The sequence below is a fragment of the Dama dama genome, chromosome 12, assembly GCF_033118175.1.
Source record: "Dama dama isolate Ldn47 chromosome 12, ASM3311817v1, whole genome shotgun sequence".
NCBI lineage: Eukaryota > Metazoa > Chordata > Mammalia > Artiodactyla > Cervidae > Dama > Dama dama.
Window position 1 is genome coordinate 81,746,316 of NC_083692.1, and position 15,710 is coordinate 81,762,025.

At 39.6% G+C, this 15,710-nt stretch overlaps 1 protein-coding gene across 5 annotated transcripts in view; it reads right to left on the reverse strand.

Moving 5' to 3' along the window:
• Nucleotides 1-15,710, reverse strand: part of NEO1 (neogenin 1) — a 225,153-nt gene that overhangs the window by 136,546 nt on the left and 72,897 nt on the right. For all 5 annotated transcript variants that reach the window (XM_061157913.1, XM_061157912.1, XM_061157911.1 and 2 more), the window contains exon 4: nt 13,605-13,758. In XM_061157913.1, coding sequence (XP_061013896.1) covers nt 13,605-13,758 — 154 coding nt within the window. The remainder of the gene's footprint in view (nt 1-13,604; nt 13,759-15,710) is intronic.

Here is a 15,710-nt window from a genome sequence, read left to right on the forward strand (position 1 = left end):
ATTACACCCTCAAATTACAACTTCATGTGATAGAGAAGCTAGACAACATACAAGGGAAGAAAGCAAGAAAGAATGACTAGGATAAAAGAAACAGAGATAAAACAAGGTTTGGGTGCCTCACAAAACAAGGCAAATTTACAAAAATTAATATCCTATATTTTACTACTGGTTAAATTTTCTACTATGTTTCATAAATGGAAAACAATATTCATAAAGGGTAAATCAGCCCTACACACATATGACACCCAGCTGAGTGGAACATGATTTGAAACACTAGTTAGTGTAGTACTTTTGAAACTGAGGTACAGCAGTTTGTATCTAATAGTTATACTAAGAAGCATTCCTGATACTTGCTGTGCCTCATATTTGCCGTGAGTACAAGAACAGTAGAAGTCAGTCTTTCTTAACGCAGCTGATTTTACTTTCCTTAAAAGGAGTCTGGGAGGAACAACGCCCAACAGCTTCTCAGAAATGATTTAAGGTGTTCACGTAACATACGGTGGCTTATAGAACAAAGGAAATCAAGCTCTTAGACTCCAAAATTCAAAGATGTAGTCAACAGAGACAGTAAGTGGACAAGCATTCATGGTCAACGGACCCAAACTGAGCACTGCTGGACCTAAGGAGTGTATGTACACATGTGTCTCTGAGTAACCAGGGGTCAGTTGAGGAGAGCATGGTGTGCTAAGACCTTTCTTTGGCCAAAGGGAAAGGCTTTTGAGCAGATTAATAACATGTCAGATTTAGTGAAGAAACAAGTAGAAGTTGTAAAGTCATTGTAATGGAATTAAGGAGAAGAGGATGAATCATGGCAGTAACAATAGGGGTAAAGAGAAGGCATGAAATGATGGCCACTATTTTGAAAAGCTGGATGATTAAGTTAAAGAAAGGAATTTATTCATTCATTCAACAATTATTTATTGGTGTCCCTACGTATGTCAGGTAACAGCTGGGGTATTGAAACAAGCAAAAACAAAATCAGTGCTGTCGTGCAATTCAGAGGGAAAGACGGACATAAAAAAATGGTAACTCTACACAACGGTAGAGTTATGGGCTTCCTTGGTGGCTCAGACAGTAAAGAATCTGCCTCTAATGCAGGAGACCCGGGTTTGATCCTTGGGTCAGGTAGTTACCCTGGAGAAGGAAATGGTGACCCACTCCAGTATTCTTGCCTGGAGAATTCCGTGGACAGAGGAGCCTGATGGGCTACAGTCCATGGGGTCACAAAGAGTTGGACACTACTGAGCAACTTTCACGACACAATGGTATACCAAAAGAATGTGTCAGAAAATCAGTTTTTATCAGATTTCACTGATAAAAATGACCTTTGAGCTGAGATCTGAAGAATGAATAGGAACTAACTAATAACGAAAGGGAGGGAAAGATTTCAAAAAGGAAGTCTAGCACATGCAAAGGATTGTGACAGAAAGGATCACAGTGTATCTGGGGATCCAAAAATCACAAATATGGCTAGATGTAAGAATTAAAAAAGCAAAAATATGAGGATGGAGCCAGACCACACAAGGCTCTGAAAGCCATTTTAAGAATTTGAGTCCTTAACTTGAAAAAAATGGAAGTCCATTAAACATCTTTAAAAGTGGGTGGGCTGGAGCCCCTTATACAGAGTGAAGTAAGCCAGAAAGATAAAGAACATTACAGCATACTAACACATATATATGGAATTTAGAAAGATGGTAACGATAACCCTATATGCAAAACAGAAAAAGAGACACAGAAATACAGAACAGACTTTTGAACTCTGTGGGAGAAGGCGAGGGTGGGATGTTTCGAGAGGAATCGGGTGGAGAGGGAGGTGGGAGCGGGGATTGGGATGGGGAAGACGTGTAAATCCATGGCTGATTCATATCAATGTATGACAAAACCCACTGGGAAAAAAAAAAAAAAAGTGGGTGGGAAGCTGGCAATGATGTAGTTAAGACCTGGGCTTTGAAAAGACTGCTATGGCAAGGGCATTTGGAATGATGCCAGAGTATATGTGGGGTTAAAAGGAGGCTACTGAAGTAATTGACATGACAGTCAACAGCAGCTTGGAATAAGGTGTTAGCAACACACGTGAATTTCAGAGATATTTAGGAGGTAAAATGACAGATGGACTGGACAGAAAAGCTGAGGAAGAAGCACACTTCAAAAAAGACTCTTATGGTCAGGGCAGTAAGTGTGAAGGGGAACACAGAAGGAAAATGACTTGTTTAATTTAGGTTTTTATGTGTTGTTATTTGAGTTAGAGACAGGTAAGGTTTTAAAAGACAAAAGAGAGGTAGCCAATGGAGAGGAAAATATCTGAAAAGAGGATTCACAAAAGTACTGGAGAAAATGGAAAATAAAATCCAGAGCACAAAAGAACTTCTTAGACACCTCTTCCTCTAAAACAGCAGGGGAGGAAGGGTAGGTGAAAGCTAATCTTACATACACTCTCATTTGCTTTTTTTTATTAAACTTTTTAGAGGTACCTGTAGATTCACATGCAGGTCCAAGGAATAATACAGAGAGATCTCACGGACCCTTAGTTTCCCTCAACAGTAAGATCTTGTGAAACTGTAACTAGGAGACTGACATTCCCACCACCACAAGGATCCCTCCTGCTGCTCTTTTATAGCCATATCCACCTCCCTCCCTCTCCCACCTCCTCATTAACCCCTGGCAACCACTAACCTGTTCTCCACTTCGATAATTTTGGCATTTCATGAAGAATGTTACATAAATAGTCACATGGTATGCAACCTCTGGGGACGGGCTTTTTTCACTTAGCATAATTCTCTGGAGATTCATCCAGGTTGTTGCAATTGTCAATAGGTCATTCCCTTTATTGCTGAACAGTAATTCCAGAGTATGAATAGACATTGTTTATTTAATCCTTCACTCAATGAAAGACAGCTGGGTGGTTCCTAGTTTGGGGGTATTATGAATAAAGCTGCTATAAATATACACGTGCAGGTTTCTGTCTGAACCTAAGTTCGTTTTCAGTGGGATAAATGCCCAGGAATGTAAATGTTAGGTGATATGACAGTTGCAATAAATTTCTTCAGAAACTGTCAAACAGTTCTTCTGAGTGGCTGCACCACTTCACATTCCTACCAGCGATGCCAGAGTGATCTTGTTTCTCCACATACTTGACAATATTTGGCATTGTCACTCTTTAAGTATGCAGTGGTATGTTATGGTTTTAATTTGCACTTCCTAATGGCTAATGATACTAAACAACTTTTCCTGTGCTTATCTACCACCTGTACATCTTTTTTGGTGAACCATCTATCTAAGATGACAGAGGATGAGATGGTTGGATGGCATTACCGACTCAAAGGACATGAATTTGAGTAAGCTCCGGGAGTTGGTGATGGACAGGGAAGCCTGGCATGCTGCAATCCAAGGGGTCATAGAGTCGGACACCACTGAGTGACTGAACTGAACTATCTAACTCTTCTGTCTACGTTCTAACTGAATTATATACTTTTTTAAATACTGAGTTTTGAGATACCTTTACACATTCTAGGTACTCCTCCTTTGTTTGATATATGGTTGGCAAATATTTTGTCCCCACAAAAAATCTGTAGCTTTATCTTTTCATCCTCTTAACATGGTCTTTCACAGAGCAAAAGTTTTTAATTTTATTGTTTAGCTGCTAAGTCATGTCCTATTCTTTTGTGACCTCACAGACTGTAACCCTCCAGGTTCCTCTGTTCATAGTGTTTCCCAGGCAAGATAACACAGAATTTACATGCACCCAAAATGCGAGGCATAATAAAATTCTCATTATATAATATTAGCTCCAATTCTTTCCATTTTCCAGAAAGACTGTGTAGAATTGGTTCTAACTCTTTCAACACTGATAGAATTCTCCAATGAAGCTATGTGGACTTGCAGACTTTTGGGGAGAGTTTTAAAATTACAAATTTAATCTCCTTAAGAGTTAAGAGGGCTACTTAACTTATTTCATATTGGGTTAGATATGGTAGTTTGTGTTTTAGAGAAAATGGTTTGTCTAAGTCAAACTTATATGATATACAATTGTTTATGTTGTTGTTCAGTCACCAAGTCGTGTCTGACTCTTTGCGACCCCATGGACTGCAGCAGGCCAGGCCTCCCTGTCCTTCACCACCTCCTGCAATTTGCCCAAGTTCATGTCCATTAAATTAGCGATGTCTCCAGCTGTCTCATCCTCTGTCGCCCTCTTCTCCTTCTGCCTTCAATCTTTCCCAGCATCAGGGTCTTTTCTAAAGAGTCGGCTCTTGGCATCAGGCGGCCAAAGTACTGTAGCTTCAGCATCAGTCCTTCCAATGAGCATTCAGGGTTGATTTCCTTTAGGATGGATTGGTTTAACCTTCTAGTTGTCCAAGAAACTCTCAAGAGTCTTCTCCAGCATCACAGATCAAAAGCATCAATTCTTCAGCATTCTGCCTTCTTTGTGGTCCAACTCTCACATCCATACATGACTACTGGACTACATGACTAGTAGTTGTTTATAGTATTCTCTTATTATCCTTTTGATGTTTGCAGGGTCTGTAGTGGCACCCCCGGTTCAGTCCTAATATCAATCATCTTGTTTTGTCTCCCTTTTTTTCTAGTTCACTAATTCTTTCCTTTATCCCATCCAGTCTCTTGTTAGCCCATCTAATGAGTTGGGTTTTTTGTTGTAGTTGTTATTGTCTTAGTTCAAAATTTTCCATTTAGTTCTTCTTTAAATCTTCTATTCCTTTGAAGAGACTATTTATCTCTTGAGATATTCTGTTTTTCTGTTTATTTCAAATGTATTCATAAGTCCTTGTTGAAGCATTTTAATGATAACTGCTTTAAAAATCTTTCTTACATAATTCAAAGACCTGTAATCTCAGTTTAAGCATAAATTGTCTTTTCTCATTTGAGATTTTCCTCATTCTTGGTACGGTGAGCAATTTTCCATTGACATCTGGATATTTGGGGCATTATGTTATAAGATTCTGGATCCTACTGAACCTTTTGCTTCTTCAGGTGGCTTCTTCTGACACCCAGTGGAAAGGGGAGGTGCTACCTCATTAAGTCAGGTGGAGGTGGAAGTCCAGGTTCCACTCTCAGTCTTCACTGACATCTGAGGGGGAAGGGGGACTCCTCATTATGCCTCAGCAGGACTGAGAGGTCTGGCTCCTCATTGCACCTCCACTGAGACTGCTCCCTGGCTGGGTGCAATAAGAGTGCCTCATTACTGTTCCCCACATGGCGTCCAGTAACACCATGAAGAGAGAGGGTTTGACATTACAAGGTACTGAAAGTCCTGACTCTCCACAGGCCTCCTTTGATGCCAGCCTAGTGGAGAAGGGAAGCCGGGAAAGAGTGTCTCTATTGCCAGGTGGGATAAAAGTCCAGGCTCCCCAGGGGCCTCCACTGATACAGCAGGGGTCGGGGCTTCAATACTGCTGGTTGGGATGAAAGTCTTTGTCTACTTAGCCTCTGACACCACAGAGCAGGGAGGATGGGAGACTTCATCACAACCTGGTGAAGGTAGAAGTCTAGGCATCCCACTAGGCCTTTGCTGGCATGGGAGAGGATGGGGCCACAGTTTTTTATGTGGTATTTGGCTGGAGTAGGAATGATTAGAGTAGTTGGGGTAGTTTTTATCTTGCTGCCCCTTTCTGGTCCTTTGGATAGAGAAAATACACTTTGGGAGTGCTTTTTTGTTTGTGCCTAGTGATGTTTCCAGGTTATCCGCTTCTTATAATATATATCAGCTCGGATATACAAGGTAAAAACAAAACCCAGGGAACTTAACATCATGTTGTTTCTTAGGTCTAAGGCCCCTTCATCTCTCCACCTTTCAGGGTCTTACATCTGTTTTATATGTTATGTCCAGAGTTTTCAGTTGTATGCAACAGGAAGAACAGGGGAAAATACTACTCAATCTTCCCAGTAATGGAAGTCCTCCACTTGTTCTTTTTTCTAATCTAATTTTTCTACTATTGTCAATTATAATCCAACATTAAGCAGTTTTATAACTATAACCTGTTTCTTTTGCAGCTGAGTTCCAATCTATCATTCCACTAAAGCATAACATTATTTAATTACTAAATTACATTTTGCTGTCAGTCACCACGCGCTTTAGCATTTGTATTTTCTGAATTCTCTCCCTTTCAAATAAAACTACTCAATGAATGGGATACATTTCTACCACCACCCCCATTTCAATAGCTATATTTGGTTTGGAACCAAACAAATGTGATCAAAAGATTAACCAAATATATCAATTCTTAACACATTTATAAAAGTCATGGAAATGTTTTGAAATATTCTTAACTAGTTCCTAAGATTAATAATTGAGAAGGATGTCTAATAATTTGTTTGGTTTTTCTTTTTCACTAGAGCCAGTCCGGTTACTATCTAGACTTCTAGCCACATTTTTCTTTCAATTTCTAAATTTCTTTCTAATTTGAGGTCTACATAATTTATTAACTAACGTCTATCTACGTATCTCATAAGACTCTGGCAGAAACAAGGATACTTTGAATAATTACTTGTATCTAACCTGAAGCACTATTGTGTTCCATTCACCTACTTAGACATTTTCCTATACTACATTCAGATATTAAACCAAAATACACTGGTCACACTCTTCCTACCCAATTATATGCCAAGTCCTGTGCCTGGGTCTGGAAACACGAGCATGAAGAACACCAACACTGTCTTGCTCTTATATTCTTCTGAAGCTTCCTGAGACAGTGGTATGGCAAAGCAATGCTTCTCAGACTTTTCTACCACATAATGGAAGTGTTGAGAAGCCTACAGAACTCAAGATGGGAAAGTCTACTCAATATTCTGTCTCCTATTTATCCTTAAAATTCAAAGTAATGTAACTAGGAAATTACTAAATTTGTCTTAATTTTCTTCACAGCACTTATTATAAACTGAAATTTTATGTTCATATGATTATTGCCTGACTCTTGCCCACTAGAATATGAACTCCCTAAGAGCAAAAGTCTCTTATTTGGTTCACTACTCTATTTCCTGTACCTAGAATACGGTCTAACGTAAAGAGCATTTAATAAATACTTGTTGAATAATTATTGAATAAACAAATGAGAATCATGGAAATTCTCACTTTTATTTCTTATATAAGAAATCAAACTCTTATTATTTGTCCTCTGAATGTACTTCTACAAAGATAAAATATAAAAGCTTTAAAAATAACCTATCTCAGCTCTCCTATTCCAGATTCTTTGTTCTAACAAGTAGCCAATTAAAATTTCTACTCTAAGAGCTTAAATTTTGTATACCTTATCTTAAGGTTCCTTATGTTTCCAGTAAGTGTAGGTTTAAAAAAATCCCTTTAAAGTCCTAGGAATTCTTTGTATAATATTTAGCTGGAAAAAAGAGTAGGGGAAAGGGAGTAAAGTATAGGCAGAAGCTGGTAACTGGACAGGTGTTCAGTAAGAAATCAGGTGATACTGAAGATGGTATTATCAGTTTGGCTAATGGAACATGTGAGGAACAATCTGATTGTATTCTAGCATCCCCACTGATCAGTAAAGGCTGACCACCAAGCTGACTAGACGGATATTCCTTTCCATATCTTGTTTACTGAACTACACAAATTAAGATTACTTGCTTACATTGAATTAGTCAACGAAGCTCTACACTTGCTCTACCCAAACAATAGCCACCAGCCACATGTGGCTACTGACACTTGAAATGTGGCTAGACTGACTGAGGAAATGTAAATGTAGGATCTGAAGCAGGACTAAACATAAACTTTATTGCTTTGGCAGAACTAGATTTCACTTTAACCAGTACATTGTATAAATTATTGTATTTAGTAGTACCATGTGTTCCACTCCTGCTTTCTTTTGGTCTCCGTTTGCATGAAATATTTTTTTTCAGCCCTTCACTTTTAGTCTGTATGTGTCTCTTGTTTTGAGGTGGGTCTCTTGTAGACAGCATATATAGGGGTCTTGTTTTTGTATCCATTCAGCCAATCTTTGTCTTTTGGTTGGGGCATTCAACCCATTTACATTTAGGGTAATTATTGATAGGTGTGGTCCCGTTGCCATTTACTTTGTTGTTTTGGGTTCACGTTTATACAACCTTTCTGCATTTCCTGTCTAGAGAAGATCCTTTAGCATTTGTTGAAGAGCTGGTTTGGTGGTGCTGAATTCTCTCAGCTTTTGCTTATCTGTAAAGCTTTTGAATTCTCCTTCATATCTGAATGAGATCCTTGCTGGATACAGTACTCTAGGTTGTAGGTTATTTTCTTTCATTACTTTCAGTATGTCCTGCCATTCCCTTCTGGCCTGGAGGGTTTCTATTGATAGATCAGCTGTTATCCTTATGGGAATCCCTTTGTGTGTTATTTGTTGTTTTTCCCTTGCTGCTTTTAATATTTGTTCTTTGTGTTTGATCTTTGTTAATTTGATTAATATGTGTCTTGGGGTGTTTCGCCTTGGGTTTATCCTGTTTGGGATTCTCTGGGTTTCTTGGATTTGGGTGGCTATTTCCTTCCCCATTTTAGGGAAGTTTTCAGCTATTATCTCCTCGAGTATTTTCTCATGGCCTTTCTTTTTGTCTTCTTCTTCTGGAACTCCTATGATTCGAATGTTGGGGCGTTTCACAGTGTCCCAGAGGTCCCTGAGGTTGTCCTCATTTCTTTTGATCCTTTTTTCTTTTTTCCTCTCTGCTTCATTTATTTCCACCATTTTATCTTCTACCTCACTTATCCTATCTTCTGCCTCTGTTATTCTACTCTTGGTTCCCTCCAAAGTGTTTTTGATCTCATTCATTGCATTATTCATTTTTAATTGACTCTTTTTTATTTCTTCTAGGTCTTTATTAAACAGTTCTTGAATCTTTTCAATCTTTGTTTCCAGGCTATTTATCTGTAACTCCATTTTGTTTTCAAGATTTTGGATCATTTTTATTACCATTATTCTAAATTCTTTTTCAGGTAGATTCCCTATCTCCTCCTCTTTTGTTTGACTTGGTGGGCATTTTTCATGTTCCTTTACCTGTTGGGTATTTCTTTGCCTTTTCATCTTGTTTAGATTGCTGTATCTGGAGTGGGCTTTCTGTATTCTGGAGGTCTGTGGTTCCTTTTTGTTGTGGAGGATTAACCCAGTGGGTGGGGTTAGACGATTGGCTTGTCAAGATTTCCTGGTTAGGGAAGCTTGCGTCAGTGTTCTGGTGCGTGGAACTTGATTTCTTCTCTTTGGAGAGCAATGGAGTGCCCAGTAATGAGTTTTGAGATGGGTCTATGTGTTAGGTGTGACCTTGGGCAGCCTGTATGTTGATGTTCAGGGCTATGTTCCTGCGTTGCTGGAGAATTTGCGTGGTATGTCTTGCTCTAAAACTTATTGGCTCTTGGGTGGTGGTTGGTTTCAGTGTAGGTATGGAGGTTCCAGAAAATTTTTAATTATGTATGTGGCTTTCATCATGTTCCCTTTGGACAGCACTGCTCCAGGAAAATGGTCCTCAACTGGGGATAATTTTGTCTCTTGAGAGACATCTGGCGATATCTAGAAACATTTTTAGTTGTCACAACTTGGGAGTGCTACTGCATCTCATGGGCAGAGGCCAGGGATGTTACTGTATACTCTACAATGCACAAGATGACTCTGTTATGGAAATAAATCATACAGAATTACCACCACCTCCATCACCACCACCCAGTTCTCTTACCAGAATATAACTGAGAAAAAAATCCATCACCTAAGGAAATAAATGGCCCTTCATGGATCACAGCCTTGTTGGGGCGAAGGGGCTTGCATAACTCAATCAAGCTATGAGCCATGCCATGCAGAGCCATACAAGGACAGGTCATATTGAAGAGTTCTGACAAAACACGGTCCACTGGAGGAGGGAATGACAAACCACTCCAGTATTCTTGACGCAAGGAACCCATGAACAGGATGATAAGGAACCCCGTGAACAGTATGAAAGGGCACTCTGACATGACACCAGAAGACAAGCCCCGAGGTCAGAAGGTGTCCAGTATGCTAGTGGGGAAAGCAAAGGGCTCCAGAAAGGATGAAGCAGCTGGGCCAAAGTGGGAACGACTGTCAGCTGTGGATGTGTCTGGAGGTGAAAGTAAAATATGATGCTGTAAAACAATATTCCACAGGAATTTGGAAAGTCAGGTCCATAAATCTAGGTAAATTGGACATGGTCAAGGAGGACATGTTAAGAGTGAACATCAACATCTTAGAAATCAGTGAACTAACATGGACAGGAATGGGTGAACTTAATTCAGAAGACTACTATATCTAGTACTCTGGGCAAGAGTTCCTCAGAAGAAATGGAGTGGCTGTCATAGTCAACAGTCCAAAATGCAGTGCATGCATGGGAATCACTTCAGTTGTGTCCAACTCTTTGTGACACTATGAACCATAATCCACCAGGCTCCTCTGTCCATGGGATTCTCCAGGCAAGAATACTGAAGTGGGTGGCCATTTCCTTCTCCAGGGGAATCTTCCTGACCCAGGGATAGAACCCGTGTCTCCTATGTCTCCTGCATTGGCAGATGGTTTCTTCACCACCAGCACCACCTGAGACTTGCCCGAAATCTCAAAAATGATAGAATGATCTCAGCTCATTTCCAAGGTACATCATTCAACATCACATTAATCAAAGTCTATGCCCCAACCACTAATGTTGAAGAAGTTGAAATGAAGATCTAGTAGTAGTTCTGTGAAGATCTACTAGATCTAAGACCTTCTAGAACTAACACCAAAAAAGGTGTCCTTTTCATCACAGGAGATTGGAATGCAGAAGTAGGAAGTCAAGAGATACACAGAGTAACAGGCATGTTTGGGCTTGGAGTACAAAATGAAACAGAGCAAAGGCTAACAGAGTTGTGTCAAGAGAATACACTGGTCATGGCAAACACCCTCATCCAACAACACAACAGACGACTCTACACATGGACATCACCAGATCGTCAGTACCGAAATTCAGACTGATTATATTCTTTGCAGCCGAAGATGGAGAAACTCTATACAGTCAGCAAACACGAGACTGGACTGACTGTGGCTCAAATCATGATCTCCTTATTGCAAAATTCAGACTTAAATTGAGGACAGCTGGGAAAAACCACTAGGCCATTTAGGTATGACCTAAATCAAATCCCTTATGATTATACAGAAGAGGTGAAGAATAGATTCGAGGGATCAGATCTGGTAGACAGAGTGCCAGAAGAACTGTGGATGGAGGTTCATAACACCGTACAGGAGGCGGTGACCAAAACTATCCCAAGGGGAAAAAAAATGCAAGAAGGCAAAGTGGCTATCTGAGGAGGCTTTACAAGTATCTGAGAAAAGAAAAGAAGTGAAAGGCAAGGAAAAAAGAAAAGACGCATCCAACTGAATGCAGAGTTCCAGAGAATATTAAGTAGAAATAAAGTCTTCTTCAATGAACCATGCAAAGAAATAGAGGAAAACAACAGAATGAGAAAGACTAGAGATCTCTGCAAGAAAAGTGGAGATATCAGGGGGCTATTTCATGCAACGATGTGCACAATAAAGGGCAGAAATGGTAAGGATCTAACAAAAGCAGAAGAGATTAAGAAGTGGCAAGAATACACAGAAGAACTATACAAAACAGATCTTAACAACTTGGATAAACATGATGGTGTGGTCAACTCACCTGGAGTCAGACATCCTGAATGTGAAGTCAAGTGGGCCTTAGGAAGCATTAGTATGAACACAGTTAGTGCAAGTGATGGAATTCCAGGTGAGCATCTAAAATCTAAAGTGCTGCACTCAATATATCAGCAAATTTGGAAAACTCAGCAGTGGCCACAGGACTGGAAAAGGTCAGTTTTCACTTCCATCCCAAAGAAAGGCAATGCCAAAGAATGTTCAAACTACCATACAATTGTGCTTATTTCACATGCTAGCAAGGTTATGCTCTAAATCCTTCAATTACGCTTCAGCAATTATGAACTGAGAACTTCCAGATGTACGACCTGGATTTTGAAAAGGCAGAGGAACCAGAGATAAAATTGCCAACATTCGTTGGATCATAGAGAAAGCAAGGAAATTCCAGAAAAACATCTACTTCTGCTTCACTGACTGTGCTAAAGCCTTTGACTGTGTGGAGCACAAGAAACTGTGGAAAATTCTTAAGGAGATGGGAATATCACCATACCTGTCTTCAGAGAAACCTGTATGAAGGTCAAGAAGCAATAGTTAGCACTGGACATGGAACAATGAACTGGTTCAAACTTGGGAAAAGAGTATGTTAAGGTTGCATATTATCACCCTCCTTATGCAACTTCTATGCTGAGTACATCATGCAAAATAGCAGTCTGGATGAATCACAAGCTGGCATCAAGACTGCCAGGAGAAATATCAACAACCTCAGATATGCAGATGGTACCACCTAATGGGAGAAAGTGAAGAGGAACTAAAGAACATCTTGAAGAAGGTGAAAGAGAAGAGTGAAAAAGCTGACCTGAAACTCAACATTCAGAAAACTAAGATAATGGCATCAGGTCTCATTACTTCATGGCAAATAGAAGGGGGAAAAGTAGAAGCAGTGACAGATCTTATTTCCTTGGGCTCCAAAATCACTGCTGATGGTGACTGTAGCCATGAAATTAGAAGACATTTGCCTCCTGGAAGACACTTATCTATAACAAACCTAGATAGCATATTAAAAAGCAGACATCACTTTGCTGACGAAGGTTCGTACAGTCAAAAGTTATAGTTTTTCTAGTAGTCATGTACAAATATGAGAGTTGGACCATAAAGAAGGCAGAGAGTCAAAGAATTGATACTTTTGAATTGTGGTACTGGAGAAGCTTCTTGAGAGTTCCTTGGACAGCAAGGAGATCAAAACACTCATGCTAAAGGAAATCAACCCTGAATGATCGCTGGAAGCCCTGATGCTGAAGCTCTAAAACTCTGGACACATGATATGAAGAGCCGACTTAGTGGAAAAGACCCTGATGCTGGGAAAGAGTGAAGAGAAAAGGAGACGAGGGTAGGGGAGGATGAGAGGGTTAGATAGCATCACCAACTCAATCTAAGCAAACTCGAGAAAATAGTGAAGGACAGGGGAGCCTGGCATGCTGCAGTTCACGGGGTTGCAGAGTCGGACATGACTTAGCAACTGAACAACAACAAAAGGAATTAATGACAGTGTTTGGGAGGGAAAATAGAGTGGTCAATGTCAACAGAAAAGGCTTATGTGTAAGATGAAAAATTTGTAGTCATAGAAGGAAGCTGGTATGATTCTAAAAGTCAAAAACAAAAAAATGAGGAATACATTTTCTTTTACTGTTTAAGTAAAGGAAAAAACTATCATTGACAAATGCATATGAGAGCAAGTTAGACATCTCAGGTAGTCAGCATTAGAAACTCTTACAACAATTTAAGGAAGGAAGTCCTAGGGTCTTAAGCTAAGAAGAACCAATGGAATAATTATCTGTTAATATCTTAAAAGCATTCTTTAAACATCCTAATCATATATAGTGTATAAACATATTTCAAGAATGATAAATAAGCATCATGATGTGTTTAAATAAAAATAAAAGAGATAATCTTTTTAAAATTAATCAATAGTCTCAAATAAGATTAGACCAAGTCATAAGCCAAGGCTGAAAAAGGCTTTTAAGCAGACAATGTTACCTTTCTGTGTCAACTGTCTCCTCATTTTTCATCCATCTAATGGTTGGAGTAGGAAGTCCTGAAGCAACACATGGCAACACTGCACTCTGACCAATGACTCTGATTAAGGAAGAAGGTTGTTTCAAAAATACCAAGTTTGATGTGGCACCAGGATCTGAAAAAAAAAATTTAAAACAAAAGAAAATGGTTAAGAAATCACTATAGCAAATTCTGATTCAGTCTGTGTGGCTTTATACAACAAAACAGTTTAAGCAAAAATGACAGGAAAATTCCATTTAAATTAGCAAGCATTTCTTAATAATTCCCATGTACAAAACTTTGTCCGAAGCTCTCTGGGAGGCTTAAACATGTTTAAATTATAGCTCCTGCTTTCAGTGTCCTTACTGGTCACCCAAGTGAGATCTGACTTGAACCTCCTTCATTTTAAAAGATAACATAAGGAAAATACTTCATAAGTGGTACAAATAGGAAAAAGACTGAGCAAGCTCAGGACCTTAGCATCCTCATCACTCACAGAGATATCATAAGAGGTTTCCTTTCTTTTCCTTCCCTATACCTATGTGCTACTTCTAAAAATCTTTGAGCTTCATCTATTTAACTTGCTCACTGAGACAGTCACTCCTTTAATTTTTACAATGGTGCAACTATCAGGCTACCACTATATGTGTGTTCACACTTTATAGAGTCACCCTCTTACAGGCATATAAAAGATCACACTCCTGGGGTAGAAGATAGGGCTATCTATTAGATGGGGGTGATATTTCTAGTTTTTTTTTTTAATTGGGAGATAATGGTTTCACAATATTGTGTTGGTTTCTGCCACACATTAACACAAATAAGCCATAGGTATACACATATCCTCAGCCTCTTGAATCTTCCTCTCAACTCCCACCCTTCTAAGGTATCACAGAGCACCAGCCTAAGCTCCCAGCATCATAAAGCAATTTCCCACTGGCTATCTATTTTACACATGGTAATTTGTATGTTTCCATGCTACTGTCTGAATTCATCCCACCCTCTCCTTCCCCCACTGTGTCTGAAAGTCTGTTCTCTATGTCTGGGTCTCCATTGCTGCCCTGAAAACAGGTTCATCAGTACCATCTTTCTACTGTTAAGTTTTGAGAAGAAAGACCGTTCTCAGGCAGAGATGAGACTCTTTGCTCCAAACTCGTAGGAAAACATGTTCTATAACCACTGTGACAACCACCAGAGCTGGCTTTAAACTTGTGTAACTAACCGATGACAGTTCTGTAGTCATGGTAACAAACACTGTCTAACACTTCAGCACAACGGTCTTCAGTGAACATGCTTTGAAAGCCAACCAATGAGTTTACCCAATGCCTCTAAAAGTTATTAGCCATTCGGTGGTGGAACCCCTTGCTTCTAAGGCTGACATTGTTCTCACCTCTGTAACCAACGATAAAATATGCTTCTGTTACTGACATCAACCCATCCCAGTCTCTGAACCAACACACTAACAGTGTCTTTCAAAAAATTTTATAGGAGATTTGGTTTAGTCACTAAGTCATGTCTGACTCTTGTGGCCCCATGGACTGTAGCCTGCCAGGCTCCTCTGCCCATGGGATCCTCCAGGCAAGAATATTGGAGTTGGTTGCCATTTCCTTCTCCACAGGATCTTCCCAACCCAGTCTCCTAACCGAGAACAATGTCTTTCAAAAAATTTCATTAGTTTGCATTATTCAAGATGACTATGCTTTACAAACATAGCTCTCCCTTAGGTAAACAAAACAATCTATATTTTTTGTTTCAGATATTTCATGGTGGTTCATCTTTTGACACCAAGAATCTTGTTTACCTCAAGCTGGTTTGAAGGATTTGTGACTGATAACACAGATTCAGAAAAAATTTCACCTCTGTCTGCCATGAAATAAGACCTCTTCTATATAAAAGCAAGGCAAAAAGTAGGTTGGAAGACATTGCTATAGAGCAATAGTTCTTTCTTTTTCTACTTTGAACTAGGACTTTGCTGGTGGCTCAGACGGTGAAGCATCTGCTTACAATGCAGGAGACCCGAGTTCGATCTCTGGGTAGGGAAGATCAACTGGAGAAGGAAATGGTAACCCACTCCAGTACTCTTGCCTGGAA